This window comes from Mixophyes fleayi, chromosome 2 (genome assembly GCF_038048845.1).
Source record: "Mixophyes fleayi isolate aMixFle1 chromosome 2, aMixFle1.hap1, whole genome shotgun sequence".
Lineage (NCBI taxonomy): Eukaryota > Metazoa > Chordata > Amphibia > Anura > Limnodynastidae > Mixophyes > Mixophyes fleayi.
Window position 1 is genome coordinate 329,898,957 of NC_134403.1, and position 15,494 is coordinate 329,914,450.

A 15,494-nucleotide genomic window follows, 5' to 3' on the forward strand; every position below is an offset into this window, starting at 1 on the left:
TATCAGGAATCCCGAAGTATATGATTGCTGCTGTTCAGTGATACAATCACACAAGCAGCCATTATCACAGAATGCCGCCACATTCTCTGAGCAGTGCTGCTACTGTAGGTAATATTGAGGGGAAAGAGGAACAGAATGGGAAAAGAAAACCTTCATTTTTCAATTTGCTTTACTACATTTTAGGCATGACGCTGCAAATTACAGATAATAAAAACATATTCATAAAGCCCAAAAGCCTAATCATTCTGGAAAAGTATCTTATACTTGTAAATATAAAAGCTCCCATATTACAGCAGGGATTAAGATGTTAAGCTGGGTACACACTAGAGAAAAATTATCTGAGATATATTTGTAACGATTTTACCAACGACAAGTCCCGATGAGCATTGCAGATCTATGTGTACACTATTACACGATTTACCTTCAGATCTGTGCTCTTCATCTCTCATAACCATCTGCTGAAAAGATCAGTAAACTCTATAGAGATCTGCTTACACTGCTGGCTGTCAGTGCCTACACACTTCCATATTTTCCTGACATCATGCCGTCATTGATAGTGAATTTTAGTCAGTTTGTAAAATCAAACCAAACAATACAATGTGCTTTGGTGCAATAAACCATGATCGTGGGAGCGTACACACTAATGTGATATCACTCCGAACAGTCATCTATCGTGTGATTGGCCCGACAATTGAGTGAAAAACCTGTAGTGTGTACCCAACTTTAGACATGGTAGGTTACCTTCTCGTTATCTCATTGAATAATGCCTACTATTATCAGCATAGTTGCCAACATTGGCAGCTTGGGTCCCGGGAAGCAGGTGGGTGTGTGGGGGCGGGGCTCGAAGAACTGTGCCGTTAGGGGGCGGGGCCACAATGACACGTTCATTATGTCAATAAGCCCCGCCGCCTCCATTTACTTTTCCACTGCCGGTCGGGAATCGGGAGAATTGCCCTCTCTCCCGGGAGTCCGGGAGACTGACCCAGATTTCGGGAGTCTCCCGGATATTCCGGAAGAGTTGGCAAGTATGATTATCAGTCATCCCAGAGCCAAACACTGCATTCCCCTTACTATGTCCTTCACAAGGTGTACAGACAGGAAGTCTGGTGCACACTGGAAAAATCATCATTCTAAGAACTACACTTCATCTCAAACATCTTTAGTTCCGAGAAGAAACATTTTCACTATATACATAAATCAGAGAGAGTTAGAAGCTGCTCTTTCATGTTAAAACAGCTTCTTTTCTGGTTTCAAATTCAAAACGTGATGCTGCTCTACTCGTTTCAAACGGTTTCCGACAAAAACGTGCACTGACAAAAGTTTAACACAACAAACACATTAAGTGTGACTTTGATCTTTAAATGACCAAACACGTACGGGCAGCCTGTTGAGCAGACAAAACAACAGGATGCTGCTGCATCTTCTGGAGCTGTTCAAAACAGGTCAGAGATACACTTCTGAGCCATGTGAAAATAAAGTGCTTCCCCTCGAAGGGAAACGCCATATTTGGAATCTTCCCTAACGTTCTCCTCTCATTAGAAGATTTATCTGCAGGCTGCCTGAGAATGAAAGAGAGGTTTACCTGACCCAGCTAATCTCCCCAGAGAACCAGCATCGCGCAGAGTGCTAGTCTTCCAGTGTCCTTCTGAAGGTGCATTTAGAACAGTCGCTCTCTCTTTCTATTGTTTCCTTTTAACAAGGGTTAAAGTACCTCTTTATTTAGAGGCCCGATGGAATAAATACCATATAAATTAAATATAAGCAGCAGATGAATCATTTATGAAGCCACAACAGGCTCTCCTGGGTAAAAATGCTTTACTGCTTCTCCCTGCCTCTACCTTGGCTGCATAACCTGCCAGATCTAAGCATATGGGTATTTATGAACTGCTTTGAAATGCAGCTTCTTAAGAGCCTCAGCCACAGACATTTATTGTCAACGTTTTTATGAGTCATGCGGCTGCTGTCACATTCTATTAAACTTTGCAAGTATTTCTGTTACTTTTCCTATTAATGTGGATTTTAAGTTAAGCAAAGCAGCCGAGAGAGGAAGAAGAAATAAAAAGAACGTTCTCTGGAGCGCGTCTGAGTCAGAAAAATCCACTCTGCCATTTTATGCCTAATAAAATGTCAAATCTCAATGTGATTAGATCAAAAAAAGCTTTTAACATGATAACACTAAAAACAATAAAAACTGTCAAAAGTATGTATTCTTCCATACTTTAATATTAGCTGCATTAAAGTAAGTAAAAAAATGAAAACATGTTTAAACACATTCTGTAGTTCAACAAGAGCCATTCTATGGGTTGTGTATCTGAAAGGTCTTATTCTATCAATCTGGCTTTTTGGTGCTGTCAGACATGCACTTTGAACACCAGGGGCTAGATTTACTAAGCTGCGGGTTTGAAAAAGTGGGGATGTTGCCTATAGCAACCAATCAGAATCTAGCAGTCATTTTGTAGAATGTACTAAATAAATGAAAGCTAGAATCTGATTGGTTGCCATAGGCAACATCCCTACTATTTCATACCCGCAGCTTAGTAAATCTAGCCCTAGCACTTTTTCATCAATAGAAGTGTAGAGTTCATAGCACTCCACAGCTCCTGTGGCGACACAGTGAAGTGAAGGGGGAACGCTTCTCTCGTCACATGAGAGCAATTTATCTCTGAAGACAATGCATGCGTGGAATTTGACAGGAAAGGGACATTTCCTTTTCACATTAATGTATCAGCTCAGGAGCTATTGAGCGTTATGAAAACTGCACTTTTCAAGCTAATAAAGTGCTAACATTTAAAGCGCGCATCTCACAGTTCCTTTAGTGTTTTATTTTCTAGCGTCACCTCATTTGTTCTCTATTAGTTGGTGTACTACAAGCACACACACACACTAGCTGAAGAACCCACCCGGCGTTGCCCGGGTTTAAATCTTAAAAGTTATTAAGTTATCAATGAGTTTGATGTAACAGTCAACCTTTTTGTCAGCTCTTCAAACACACACATGAGGTGGCTGCCCAGTGTCATTTTTGTTTTTATATTAAATGTCATCCAAATCCATCCACTGGAAGGCCCAGAACAGGCTCCCCAGGCCAACGTTCTACCCAGCGTACAGCAACAGGAGGTCCAACCGAGACCCCAACCATCCTAAAACCTGGCCAGGATCCAATGGGACCACCGCTCTCTGGCTTCATCTAAATCGGTGTAGGGGTGTCCGGATGCATAACCGGACAGACTAAACTTCAGTAGAACCTTTACACGGGCGTTACTTAAATGTACCTCTCCTGGCATCATTTTTGAACCGTGTTATGGCCATCTCCACAATCCTCTACACTAACTCCATGTTCTCCAGTATCCAATTAAAATGGTTTACCCTTAAATGCAAAGCCTTCCAGAACAGCATCCTTCATACCTCTCATCTCAAAATGCTCTTCCTCTCAGATCTACCTCTGCACTGCATCTAACCTCTAGGAACCACCTCTCATTCAGGACTTCTCCCATGCTGCTACCCTCCTATGAAATACCCTACCATATGTGATAAAACTCTCACACAGCCTTAAATCTTGATAAACTCTCTGAAAACGCATCTCTTTATTAGTCCTTACCCTACTCCCACCAATACTACTCACACTAATACATCCTCACAACTGTCCCAATCCACACTGAGACGAAAGAAATTAATGTGGCTCACAGTCACGCTCTCTTCCAATTAGAGTGTAAGCTCTCTCATGTGCAGGACCCTACACTTTATTTTCCTGTCTACGTCTCTACATTGTATGTGCCTGTTTTATATATGTCCAGTTTTCCCCAGTGTCCAGTGCTGCAGAGCATTTTGGTACATTACAAATCGACGACAATAATAATAATAATATTCTCTCCATATATCTAAAACTCAATATTTTAAACACAAATTTAGTGGCGTTTCCGCCTTCTATTGCACCTCCTAACTACAGGGCTTAACACTCTGTAATGACTGTTCTCTGCCCAACATCTGTTATTGACTCTACAATAACCACCCGTCCAAGCAAGTGTTCTGTGTCTCATCTTCAATACTATCCTGTCTTTGCTTATTTCATAAAACCAATATATTGAGTTAATTATAGCTGCATTTTGGTAATTTTGCCATATGTGTCTCCCTAGAGTTGCTATGAGGAGCTCTGTGAAACAGTTTAATCAGGTTGATGCAGGGGATGTTTGAACGTGCTGTAGTACGTGTGTTAGATTTAAGGCTCGGTCTTCCAACATACTGAAAAACCTTGAAGAAGTTGTCCAACATTAGACTTAAATTGTCGCCTACATATTGTATATAAATCTCCCCCCACCAATGCAACCTCTGGAAAGAAAGGAACAGGTTTGCATATTCGTCAAATAAAATTCCCCTGCATACATGCAGAGCCGGATTAACAATAGGGCTAAAGGGGCTACAGCCCAGGGGCCTCGGGCAGCTGGGGGCCCGCCGGCATTCATTGGGTCGGGGGTGTCCCTGCCCCCGACTGTCACCTATTCAATGAAAATGGCAGGCAGCTAACAGCAAATGTTATGCGGTTAGCTGCCTGCTGTCACTCTAGGACTTATGCAGCGAGCAGTAATCTCCTTACTGAGGAGACCTTGTGAAAGTGAGACTATAAAGCATAGTCTCACTCTCACGAGATCTCCTCAGTAAGGAGATTACTGCGCGCTGCGTAAATCCTACAGGGAGTGGAACAACGGTAGGAGGTGAGTTCACGGGGGGGTGGGGCCTCATGGCTGGGGGGGCCTCACAGTACCTTTAGCCCGGGGGCCTCCCTTCCCTTAATCCGGCCCTGCATACATGTACATATTATTCCCACAAAACACTACACAATAAAGTTTAAACACTAGGTATAAGGAGCCTGGGGCTGGAATTTTCCAATGTAAAGCCACTCAACTCTCTTCCAGCTTTCAATTCCCAAATACAAATATAAAATATTACAATTTAAAAAGACACGATTATCATCATCAACATGCTCTAAAATGTATGCTTAAACATAGATTTAAGGAGAGTGGTTTTCTGGACGTAACATTTTGCACAAAAGAATAGTTTACCTGCTTTACGATTGTACGAACTGTAATAGTTGTCCCTAACTGGCCCTTGTAGAACTGCAGCTTAAGTTACTCAGTGTAAACGGTTTGTCTCTTTTTCGATGTGCTCCAAACACAGGTAAATAAAACTCAGTAGAAAGAACCTTAACTTCACTTTGAATGTAGGTTAGTGTACTGTAATAGTGCATACATTAAAAGTCCCACATCACCAAACAAAACACCCTTTGTTCATGATAGAATCTTTCAAACATGCCAAGAAGCAGTGGCCTGTTATGGCATCCCCCTGTCTTGCTTACCAGTGTTTGATGCGAAGCTTGGTCTACAGCAGCTACAGAGCCAGATGTACTGGACTCGATTTCATCTAAAGCAAGCTCTATATTTTCCTAGAGAGGATAGATGGGTGATTAGTATCCATGAGACTAAGATTTAAGTTATGACATCTTTAGAGAGGAGTAAAATTAGTAGATACATTTACTAGATGGTGCACTGGGTTCCACTACAGCACTGTTGTTCTTGGTATTAACTCTTAAAAGTCCACAAATATGTCAGATGCAACGTATTATCCATTTTAGAGCACTCAAGTATATTGACGATTGGCTAACGGGCCGAAGAGGTGGTTTGCAAAAAGCAGTAACAAATCAAAATGTGCTCTCAGTTTTAAACTAAGGGGCATATTCAATTAAGCCAGAACATAAGCCGGAAACAACGCGGATTTCCGTTTGCACCCTGTAGGGTTGCGAAGGGAAATTTGCAATGTTACAGTACCGTAATGACAAAAAGAAAAGCGCAGCCGCGGTGTTCGGGCTTAAATGAATATGCCCCTAAATGTTACAAGTGTCCGAAACAAAGAGATTATGGTAAATCTCCAATAATGTAGTGACAGTGCCCACTGCCATAGTCTATTGGCATATAGATGCAATTATACCACAAGTCTTGGAACTGAGTTAATAACATTAAACAGGCTGCCGCAGGAACCCCTTGCATCAGATCATTCAGTCAATTAAGTTTAATTTGAGGCTTGACTACAGTAGTACATCTATCAGACAGAATAAGAAATTAGATCTACATTTAAGATCATCATCAACTGAAGAACTAATGAGATGTAATTGAAGGGAGACGGGAGGGAGGATACTAAAGGCATGAGATAAGAGTGCCTACGAAAAAAGGAGGGTATTGGGTTTAAAATGTAAAACACTGGATGACAGCACCTGGGAAATCCAAAGGTCGACTAAGCTTGGAAAAATAATAATAATGCATACATTGGGATGTATGCAATATCGTACATCTTGAAATAAATGGAAAATATCTGCAAGAACAGGCTGTACAAGTCATTTCAGTATCCAGGGAATGGACCATTAGGCTCAAAGTCCCTGGAGGGTCCACTGTGATGTGTGAAACAAGGAAAAATTTGGACAAACAGCTTTGTTTTCTTATAGGTTAGAGCCCGATTTTGGACAATACCTTCACTGCACATATTCTCCCCTGCCACGTGTTTTGTTTTGGTGGATGCCCCCTGTAACTATTTTGCACGATAAGATGGAAGGTGTATAGTGAATGTGGCACCTGGTTGGACCGGACAGCTGCTCCAATCACGTGTCACATTCACTATATGTCTCCTGTCCAACCAGATTTCATCTACTGGTTCAGTGCTCTAAGTATCTTGCTCCTCATCCTGCAATCATTTCAATGTGGGGCTTTCAAAAGAGGTTTGGTTCTGTGGGGGATAAGAGGAGCAGATTATTATTTGGGGGACCATTACCAAAGCACCACATGGATGAGCATCACTATGAAAAAAGTTTTTTGTTACAAATAAGAGAGAATTAAATTAAACCCAACAGTGGGTCACATTAGTAACTAGATTCCCCAGTTGGTCTTTCGTGCCCCAATCCAGCATTATTCTTAAAAGTTGTGTGAGGTCACGTAATGTCAATGCTGCTACGCGACAATCGGTGCTGACGTAAAGTCCAACCATCTCCAGTGGGGCCACCATGTGCATTAACATTACCTCTTTGTATCGCTCTAGTTCCAGGGCAAAAGTCTTCTCATGGAACAGGGCCTGCAGTCTCTCCTGGGCATAGTTGTGACAAAGTTCTTCAAAAGTAGCCCCTCGCCCCTGCTTCACCAGCTCTGGGTTCTGAAAGCCTGGGGTGTCCATGATCATGATGGAGCAAAGAGAATGCTGGCTGGATTTCAAGGCTCTGCCAAAACAACAAAGATAATTCCATCATATGGGAATGGAGACAGAACTAGTGTGCAGCGTTTATCTTTTTATAGACGTTCTCAGGATGGCGGTCATCAATCGAGGAATGAGAATAGTAAGCATTAGCTTCTACATATTCAGTTAAACCAGCTATCAGCAATAATATGAACAATAAGAAAAACAAGTATATTTATTTTATTTAAAAAAACAATGTACTCTAATCTTTATACTAAATAGACTTGTTTCCTCTGCCATGTACATATAGGTTATAGTGCTGATGAAGCACTACAGATAGCAGGCGATGCATTCTCATGTGCGCCTCCTCAGAGGGGCTCAAGAATGTGTACAGACTGCAGTCCCTAAATAACACAAGTGGCAGCGTCATTATACAGTAGCAGTCAGTCCCTTTTATTAAGGCAGGAGGAGTAAAGCAGATTATTCTGCAGTAACAATATTAGTGCTGGGTTCTCACTGAGGTTTGTGTGTGTAATTACAGTGGTGAGAGTGTGTGAACTCTTCACAGCTAGATCTTTTCCATTAAAAGTGAATTCCACCTAAAAGTGTTTATTTGTATTTTTGCCAATAATCCCTCCCTCAAACTGGCAGAATGGTTAAGGTTCCAGGCCAGAGTCCCCTGCAGTAGAATGTAAGCTCTCACGAGCAGGACCCTCTCTCCAAGTGTTGTCTTTACATAATTATGTATATCTGTTGCTTGCATTTGTGTCACTTATATAATTATGTAATTTTGTTGCAAGTTCCATCCCCCTATGTAGGATGCTATGGAACCCTTGTGGCACCTTACAAATAAAATGTAATAATAATTATAATGTGGGAGAGCTCTGTCCCCTAAGCTCCGAACCCCCCACCGTGCTCTAACACTAGTCTTCACCTCAATGGCAACCAGAAGAAGCGGCGAAATGAAGCCATGCTTAGTCACTTCCTAACAGACACTGACTAGACACAGTTGAAACGGTCCCTGCATTTAGTGAGGGTGGTTCCCCTGGGTCTGCTGGCATTAGACAAATGACCCACTGGCATGTAACATCATGCTTTTACTTGTGACTGCTCCATTCATTCACATTCGCTGCCAATGCTCCTTGCGGGTCAAAGGGGACACACACCCGGCTGTAGGTGCAAGTACTGGGTACACAACGTATCACGTTTTACATGACATGTTACTAGAGCTTTCCACCCTAAACACCTAAATCTCTGTTGGTTAGGGGAAAAGGTTGGGGCTACGTTGGAATAATTCCACCCAAAAAATGTTTTGTCTTAAATCTGATGAACTGTTAATAATGAAGCTCAGACATGTGGGTTTATTTAGGAAATCTGGTGCACAGAAAAGATGCTGTAACCCATAGCATCCAGATATTTGCTTTCATTTTATAACCTGCAGTAGGAAAGTGAAACCTGTATTTTTATTCGGTTGCTATAGATTACAGCGCCTGTACCCTAGGCAGCAGATTATAAGTGCCCCCTATGAATGACCGGATCTGCAAGCAATGTGGGTACGCACAGGCAGATAGCTGGCAGGCTGAATTGTACAATAAAGGAGGCACTTTATTCCATTTACTTCACTTCCAGGTTTTTGTTCTAACTGGACATTTTTTCCCATGTAGAACAGATGATAGAAGAAACCCCACACAGAACTACGTGGGGTCAATCTGATTAAAAACGTCAAACTTGGTCAATGAAACACTGTGCGTCTCCAGGATGAGATTTAATAATGGAGACAATGTTGTTGAACAGCTCAGCAACTGAAGGACAAGGGTAGAAGCTTAGCAGTTGTTTTCTTTAAACATTTAATTTTTCAGAGACAACTTGCATAATTCCACTTTTCCACCCATATTTTTTCATGCTCTTGGCTTGTTGCGCGGTCATGAAGAAGAGAAGCAGGTGAGTCGCTGGGCGTGCATGCATATTAATAACATATTAATAACATTAGTCATTACAGTGCTGCTCCCTCCCCTCCTCCACGCATCAAATCCTCCGTCACCTCCGAGGTAGCAGATAAATCACTGCTCAGTTTCTGAATAAAGCGGCATTATACGTACTAAGTAAATATTACATGGTGTCACTCTGCTCCAAAAACACAGATCTGCGACTCTATGTGTACATAGAGAAAAATATCTTTTTGTGCATTCTCATCTTAAAAAAACAAACAAAATAAAAAAACAAACACACCACAATTTTTAATACGTCATATAACTATTTTGACCAGGGCATCCTCTGTGTGGAGTTTGTATATGCTCCGGATTCCTCCCACATGCACACTGGTGATAAAATGGACCGTATGTGTGTGTGTGTTAAATGTATTCATGTCTATGCACCATGTTACAGTACTTTTGTTCTGATGAGATCCAAATTTATTGCAGCGTGGATAAAGCAGCATAGCAGGAGCGATGGGGGCAGGCCAGACCTGTGAACAGGAGCCAGCCCTTGGTTCAGCCTGAGCGAACACTGTGCCTTTCACTCAAGTGAGAAATAAATCACCTGCTGATGGATGATGGCAACACAATCCATTTACAGACTGAACATGAACAACAGCGATCAGGCAGCAATTCACCTGAGCAGAAGACTGATGCCCTAGTTACCAGCATGTTAAACGCTTTTCTGTGTGAATACACAAATGTGCGACTCAAACAAGGACAAAAAGTAGCTTCTATATATAGACACAAAAGCGTAAATCCCTTATGGATTATGTTTAATCATTTAATCTAAAGGTGATTTTGACGTGTTGTGTTAATTTTGCTACTAACTGTAGAAATAGGGGTGCATTGTTGCCCCTAGTTGAGATGCAGATGATTAGGTGAAAAGGCCGTGTAGTGTTGTGTAGTAGAATAGCTACCTTTCACGGCCGCAGGAAAAAGCTGCGACAACAAGGCCCATTAAAACGCTGCCGGTAGCCTTTGCGCTTAGTACAATACAATGGAATTTTATGGTAACGCTCATTACGTACATAGTACACTGTGCTGCAGAGAGGCTTTGAGAACATGCTTTGAGAGCTCCGCTTACAGTAAGCGGAAAGTACAAGGTTAAAAATCTAAGTATCATCTACAAAGAGACAGAGCTTCTCTTGTAGACCACAAGTTATATCACTAATGAATACATTCAACAAACAGGACTCAGGACTGGTCCCTGAGGTACCACATGGGTAACCAGTTCTTCATCTTAGCTTACACCGCTGACAACAATACTACTGTCCTTTAGACAAACCTTCATCAATTCCACTATCTGAGTCAAATCCAGGGATTTTCAGCTTCCAAACTGCGATACAATACGAGATACTGTGTCAAATGCCTCGCTAAAATCTAAGTAAGCTACATCCACTCACCCACCCGGGTAAATCACTTTACTTACATATTCAAAAAAGTCCATTTGACTTGTTGACATGATCTCCACCCACAGCAAGTACATGCTGCCTTTGCTATTGTAATTTGTTTGATTCTAAATAGTCAACAATTCTGTTTTAGGCGATTGCAATCATTTCCCTACTATTGAGGGGGACTTACAGGTCCATAGTCATCATATTCTTCCCTACTGCCTTGTTTGTAAAGTGGAACGACTCTAATCACCCTGGAATTAGACCTGCCAGCAGCAAATGGTTACAAAGCAGTCGGTTAATCTGCAAGCACTACGGTTAGTTCTTTTAATATGCTTGTTATATACTATATGGACCAATTCACTTCTATGCCTTTCATTTTGGAAGTGCAGGTAAAACACATTCTGTAGTAAATATTTTTGTGTCTGTAGTATAGTAGAATATATTGTTTCGCTATAGAGTGAACTTTGAATTTTCAACAGTAAATAAAGATCAAAAATAGTTATATAAGCATTCTGCAGTTTCAATGTGCCCGTCTCTTCAGTGTTTAGTGTTACTTATACTCCCTTTGTTTTTTTTCCTCTCACTAGTGCTTCTAAAGAGGTTTTGTCACTTTATTATTTACCGAATGAGCCATTTTTAAATGGCCCTTTAAGAACCAATAGAATCCACTTATGTCCTCCTGCACCACCGCACAATGTTCTCCGTGTTTTGGAATTATTCAGCCTCCTACCTGTTTAGCAGCGAGATCAGCAGAGTGAAGAGCTCAGAGTACAATCCAGAGGCCATTCCTTCCAGGCACTCCAATGCAGACAATTTGGGACCTTTGTGTGGGAAAACAAATTGCACAGCATTAATTCATGGGAAGTAAAATAAATTAAGTGCATTACTGTACATATATTTACCATGTCAGCAACGAAATAACAAATGCAGAAAATGGAGATATAACGACTTTCTTTCTGTGAATCAACACAAAGGATAATCGGGCAATAGAACCTCACCAGGGTACGGCTGAATTACACATGGAGAAAGTGATTCGAGGGTTCATGCTATTTTTTTTCTTGGTAATTTGATCATTTAGCAGCACTGTTCTATTGTGGTGTACGACTTTAGAGTGTACCTGCTGCCAACAGACAGTAGAGGGAGACAATTGTTGGACAGAACCAATATCACTTTACTAGGAAGTAGTATGATCACTGAAGCGTAAGGCAGTAAATTGATCGATTGCACTCTATGAATGCAAAATAAAGGCTCTCTCCTCTGTTATGAAACAGCATTTTAACTCAGTAGGATATATAGGAGCTTGCATTTGAAGCATGGTAGCTAACAAATATAATAAGTTCCATGTGCATTATAATGTACATGTATAGTATCTATTATTCGGAATACTTGGCTCTTTCCAAATAAGGAGGTCTGTTGTTTTTTTTTTAGGTAATAAGGAGCATCATGCCTAAAACATGCTAAATTACATTTAAATATTGCCCTTAACAATAGCCCCACTGCTCTGCACACTTACTGCAATGCTCCGTGAACATGTATATGTGCATGACTTTACTCAACTGCAAATGTTTGTTGTCTTTCTAGTATTTGGAACTTGTTGTAAACCAAGTCTCCAGACAACCGATCACATACCTATAAACCATATTCAGAAAAATAAAGCAAAAAAACAACAACTAAAAACAGACTCTAATGGGACATTTCCCATCAATGTGTGTACCGTTATTTAAATCAACAAGGAAACATTTAATTGCGGTGTACTCCCTCGTGGCAGCCAACAGTCTCGATCAATATGTTATTGTAAAAGAAAATACAAGTGAGAGAGGTAAGCAATAGATGCATTTTTTACAGACTAGCTGATATTTTTATTTTAACAGAGTGAAGGATCACAAATGAAATACAACTGGAGCAGATGGGTACACAGCCAGGTCAGCGTGTCTAATCAAAACACAGGTCACTGGCTCCTCATTATGAAGTCGCTTATGTACTATACTAAGCTACTGCATAATTGAAATCTTCAAGTACAAACACAACATGCAAAAGGAGAAGGGAATAATGAAAGAAAATGCCAGCACAACCTCATAGGCAGCTAAGGAGATGTTTCAATTAAAGGCTGGAACTTCACATTTTAAAAAGGTTAAGGAATGTAAAGTCTTAGGGGATGCGAGTCATATTTCAGGTAAGTGAAGCCATCTTTTAATACTCTGAAAGCATAATGAAATATAACTGTACATGCAATTAAAGGTTTCACAGTAACAGAAGCACTTGTCAAAGACTCCATGTTACCATTAAACGAGATTAGTTGCAAAAATAAATATCACTGCATAAATTAATTAATTGTATCCCAATAGTGAAGAAAAGTTCAAATTGCCTTCAATTTCCATAGGATCTCCAGCAAGTAATTTTATTTGCATCCCCTAATAGATAATACAGTGATTTGTAAAATATTTTTATTAATTTTTTTAGCAGCATTTAGGATGAAATTCAGTACTTATGATTGCTGCTCAAACATGATTCTCTGCAGCAACGTTCACAGTCTCCCTGCTTAGAAGTAGTGGCTCATCTGGCTACTTACAAAGTTATATTACAATAAATAATTAAGAGCTAATAAGAGCGAGTGTGGCTGTGAATGCCAAGCAGGATTGTTTTGAAAATTCTGGAACAGCACTTGTGAGCACTGTATTTAAACCATAAAGGAGAACATAAAAAATAGCTTTAGTTTGCACATCATCTTACTATCAATTAAGTGAAAAATACATTCTCACTTAAAAGTAAAAAAGTGCAGAGTATATTAAGTATATAATATGAAGCCAGACAATTTCAAGAACAGTGAGACATCTCTGCATACCTGATCCATCGCCCTGACTCGAATCGTCCAATCCTTGACGGAAAGAGGTCGACTTCTGTAATCCGCTGGTTTTAGGTTGGTGCTTGAATATGGATGAAGAAAGCTCTTCCAGTGAGCAGCCCAAGAGATATGCAGCTTTTTGCGCCCACTCGTGCCGGGCAAACTGCTTCCTGCCAGCTTTGAGAGAACACAGGCTTGTCAGACTCTGAACGGAACATATTTATCAGTGAACAATGCACATCAGAACAGCAATACTTGCAAAAGGAAAGGGCAGATGAGTAACATCAGTATGAGCACACGGTATTACAGAAGAGAAAGTCATAATGTACTTGTCAATAGCAACAAATCCTGCAATAAGATTCAGACATAGGCAAAACTCTGCCACCATAAGGAGTAATAAACTAATAGAAACATGTGGAAGAGAAAAACAAATTGTAAGATTTGTGATGTACACAACAAAGAAATTAGTAATCCAAATGATGTTTGGATTGAAAATGTGGGGGCAATGGTACAAACATTGAAACATTGTCCCTACTCTCCCAAGGTGAAAAAGACTAAATATATTACGGTGGAAACGCGTTGGAGGAGTGGGGACAATGTTTATGTGACAACCTTCTTAACAGCAGTAACATCATTTGCACTGAATGCTCAGTGACTTCTATACCCTGGGAATCTAACATTCTGATGTACACTGTGACTGCATTATCCACTCTCAGGTAGGAAAACTTGCACACACTTTTTGGGATTGTATTGATTAATGTAAATGTGTAACTTTTTATATTAAAAATGAAGAATTTTTAAGCGATAATACACTAGATTCACCTCCTTTATGTTTTGAGATATACCCCGTTTATAAGAGAACTAAATAAGAAGAGGAAGACAAACATTGGAGACATAGCTGTCCATAAAGATATTGTATAAGGCTCAATTATAAGAATATTTCTAGAAAGAGCAGATGGGCAGCAATGTGGCTTAGTGGTTAGCACTTCTGCCTCACATCACTGGGGTCATGAGTTCAATTGTCGACCATGGCCTTATCTGTGAGGAGTTTGTATGGTTCCTCCGGGTGCTCCGGTTTCCTCCCACACTCCAAAAACATTCTAGTAGGTTAATTGCGTGCAATTAAATTGAACCTAGTCTATCGCTCTCTACGTGTGTGTGTGTGTGTGTGTGTGTGTGTGTGTGTGTGTGTGTGTGTGTGTTAGGGAATTTAGACTGTAAGCTTTAAAGGAACAGGACTGATGTGAGTGAGCTCTCTGTACAGCGCTATGGAATTAGTGGCACTATATTAATAGCTGATGGTGATCTCCACAAGGGGGCAGCTCCTCTGGGAAAACAGCCTTTACTACGTGGAAGTGTGGAGAACTTACTGCACAACTATTGGCGTTCTTTGGATACTTATTATTTTCCATAACACTGTATCCATTAAGAGTTATCATTAGAATTGAATTACACTATGTTCTATACATTTTTTTATTCCACATGTTGATTCACATTTTGGGAAATAAGGAGAAAAAGGAAAAAGAAGAGAGAAAATCAAAGGATTAAATCAGAAATTTAAGTAGTATTAATTTTGATTTACTTTTTTTTGACACGAACAGCGCCGGGAATCTCTATATATTGTTTATTCTACTTTTATATATTTTTTGGAAATTTGTGTGCGATTTCTTTAGGGAATTAAGGCTGCAGTTGGCTTGGGCGCTGTGAGAATCTATACAATTAATTTCACCTAAGTTGGTCATATCCATAGCTTTTATTATATTACAAAGCGCCAATTGTCATATTCAAAATGACAAAATTATAACTTTTTAGGCTGACAGTCAAAGGTGTGTTTACGGGAGTTAACGTGAGCACAAGATGTGGTAACAATCCAGGGAGAAGATCACAATTTACTTATTTCTGAATACTGAAAACTGTCATTATTCAAGTGACCGGTCTAATTATATTTTACTATTATTATACTTTTATTTTTAAGTTGTATGGTTGGTATGGGTTCCTATGAATTTTACTGCATTGGACACTCAATTGTTTATAGACTGAGAACTTCATGTTACATAGATATCCCAGTTTTCTGCT

General features: G+C 40.2%; 1 protein-coding gene across 6 annotated transcripts in view; it reads right to left on the reverse strand.

Annotated features, from left to right (window-relative positions):
* The window catches only part of MYO18A (myosin XVIIIA), a 248,957-nt gene that overhangs the window by 111,850 nt on the left and 121,613 nt on the right, over positions 1 to 15,494 (reverse strand). For all 6 annotated transcript variants that reach the window (XM_075196848.1, XM_075196847.1, XM_075196845.1 and 3 more), the window contains 4 exons: positions 13,419 to 13,595; positions 11,307 to 11,397; positions 7,057 to 7,249; positions 5,348 to 5,434 (listed from right to left, as the gene is read on the reverse strand). In XM_075196848.1, coding sequence (XP_075052949.1) covers positions 5,348 to 5,434; positions 7,057 to 7,249; positions 11,307 to 11,397; positions 13,419 to 13,595 — 548 coding nt within the window. The remainder of the gene's footprint in view (positions 1 to 5,347; positions 5,435 to 7,056; positions 7,250 to 11,306; positions 11,398 to 13,418; positions 13,596 to 15,494) is intronic.